The sequence below is a fragment of the Salvia hispanica genome, chromosome 5 (genome assembly GCF_023119035.1).
Source record: "Salvia hispanica cultivar TCC Black 2014 chromosome 5, UniMelb_Shisp_WGS_1.0, whole genome shotgun sequence".
NCBI classification, from domain to species: Eukaryota; Viridiplantae; Streptophyta; class Magnoliopsida; order Lamiales; family Lamiaceae; genus Salvia; species Salvia hispanica.
The window spans coordinates 19,457,981-19,460,501 of NC_062969.1; the positions used below are offsets into that span (position 1 = coordinate 19,457,981).

Below are 2,521 nucleotides of genomic sequence, written 5' to 3' on the forward strand. Positions count from 1 at the left end.
TCATTCTTTTAAATAAATTTTAACTTATATCTAAGAAGCTCTCATATGTATCAATTATCATATTCCAATCCAATACAAATTTTATCTAATACTGCCTCATAAAAAGTTACGAATTACATTGAATATTTCGACGGAATTTTCTATCCTTAAATATATTTTTCCTTTCATATGCATCTAACTTAGAGAATTAGAAGGAAGAAAATCACATGATACCAATAGGTTCAAAATAAGTCAAGAAATCAAGTAAAAAAATACATAGTTGTAAACGTAAATTAATCGGAGCTAACCTTACGTGCAGACAAAAAAAAGTTTAAGAAAAAAGAAAAAAAGGATAAAGCTGTGGAGAGTAGAGACAGTATCTTCGGATAACATAGTCCACGCCATTAAATTATGATGTACTTGGAGGATCAAGAGCAGTGTACGTCAAGTTCCAATACTCATCATTAATGAGTGTAGTCGTCCCATCAGATTCCTGTGTAGAAGAAGCATGTTCTAAACCACTCTTTGTTGCTTTTGGTTTCCGTTTTTTCCTAATAGCCTGTTCCAAAGCATTCTTTGGTCTCTTACTTGATTGGTATGTAACCCTTCCTTTAGGTTTCAAGCCTCTAATTTGACTTTCATTGGCATTACCATCAGCTGCAACAGTTACAACATCTCCAACCTTATTTGCCTCAACTGTCACATTATTTGCCTTCCCTACCATTCCATCAATGTCGTTTCCCATTTTCAGAAGACAATCACTAGCATAAGTATAACCATCTTCACTCTCAACTGCTTTTGCTGCCAACTGCATGAATGAGTTACATAACTCTTTATATTGTTGCTTCTTTCTTGATTTTTCATCAACAATAACCCCTTCATCGCAACCTCTTGGTGTACCATTCTTAGCATGTTTGGTCCACCGCTTTAAAATATATTCATCAGGTATGCGATCGATATTCATAAATGTTAAGACTTTTAAACTATGTGAGCATAAAATACCTGAGAATTCAAACTTTCTACAACTGCAAGAAATAGAACCTCCAATAGAATCATATGTGACTGTATGCTCATTAGTTCGATGAAATGGCCTGACCTTATATATTCTTGAACTTCCAAGCTCATTCTCACTCTCGATCTTGCTTTCAAATGCCTTTCTCAACTCTTCGCTAAACAATGCAAACATCTTATGTGTATATAAGGCAGCGGCATGCTTTAATATTTCCAATGGAAATGTCATAACAGGAGAACTTTGAGCATTTTTGAAATCTTCTGTTGATTCCTTCTCACGACGATCATCTATCAACCTTTGAAAATGATGGAACACCTCAACAATATTGTTTTTGTAACTTACATAATGCTTCACAACAGCATTCATGCACTCACTCCGTTGAGTTGTGATGATATCTGCACAAAAAGTATTTCTTCCATAAACCAATGCCCATTTTTCCCTTAGAGAAAACAATCTTGCCAACCACTGATTATCTTTCAAGTCGTATTTCTCTAACATTTTGTTCCATGCATCAAGGAATTCTGACTCTTCTTCATAGTCGTATATACAACGACTAAAATCAGCTGCAAATGTGTTCTTGAAACTCGAAAAAACACTCGAGAGATGAATGGCTGCATTCTGAAAAATATGCCAAACACATAGGCGATGATAAGTTGATGGCCACTTGGAAGCTAAAGCAGCGCTCATTGCTTGATCTTGATCTGTTAAGATGGTTTTTGGTCTCTTTCCCATCATGGCATCTTCAAATGCAGCAAACAACCATTCAAAGGTTTCAATCGTTTCATCATACAATAAAGCTGCACCAAACACATTTGTTTGTTTATGATGATTAACGCCGACGAACAAGGCGATTGGTCTGCCATCTCGATGTTTTCTGTATGTAGTATCAAAGCAAACGACATCACCAAAATGACCAAAAACTTGTATCATCCTACCATCTGTCCAAAATATCAAATCTTCCACGTCCAATTGTATTGCATAGTAAAAGTGTGGATCTTCACTACTCATCCTTTGTAAATATTGTAAAACACCTCCACTATCGCCTTGCTTGATCTCCAAAGTCCTCTTTGTTCTCAAATAATTCTTCAAATCAATATGAGTAAAACCAAGATGTTGAATTCCGCCAACTTCTTTTGCCATTACATCTATAATTTTCTTTGGAGGCAATCCACAACTTTGAGCCACATCAACTTGAGTTTGTTGAACATTAGACATTTGTCTAAAACATCTAAACTGGTAAGACTTTTCCGGATCACACAATTCATGATTGTGCTCTTCAATGAACTTCACAATGCGGAACTTTCCTCCATATCTACAGTTAATTTTCATCATAGCCTTACACCCACACCTAATTTCAGGACGAGGATTTTTAACACCTCGATTGTTTGTTGTTCTAAATCCTTCTCTGCAACAACAAAAACTAGTGTCCAATATATTGCCAGTAACTGGATCTTTATGAGCAGCCATTTTGCGAGTTTCAAAACCGGTTGCCTTAGCATATTTCATGTAAGCGGCATATGCTTCAACTTC

General features: G+C 35.8%; 1 protein-coding gene across 1 annotated transcript; it reads right to left on the minus strand.

The window, feature by feature from the left end:
- Positions 1-388: 388 nt before the first annotated feature.
- On the minus strand, positions 389-2,458 carry LOC125189572 (protein FAR1-RELATED SEQUENCE 5-like). Its single transcript, XM_048086836.1, has one exon. It carries the CDS (start codon positions 2,456-2,458, stop codon positions 389-391), a length of 2,070 nt encoding a protein of 689 aa, XP_047942793.1.
- Positions 2,459-2,521: the final 63 nt, after the last annotated feature.

Coding starts and splice junctions, on each gene's coding strand:
- LOC125189572 (XM_048086836.1), bottom strand. CDS start 2,458: ATGGCTGCTCATAAAGATCCAGTTACTGGCAATATATTGGACACTAGT.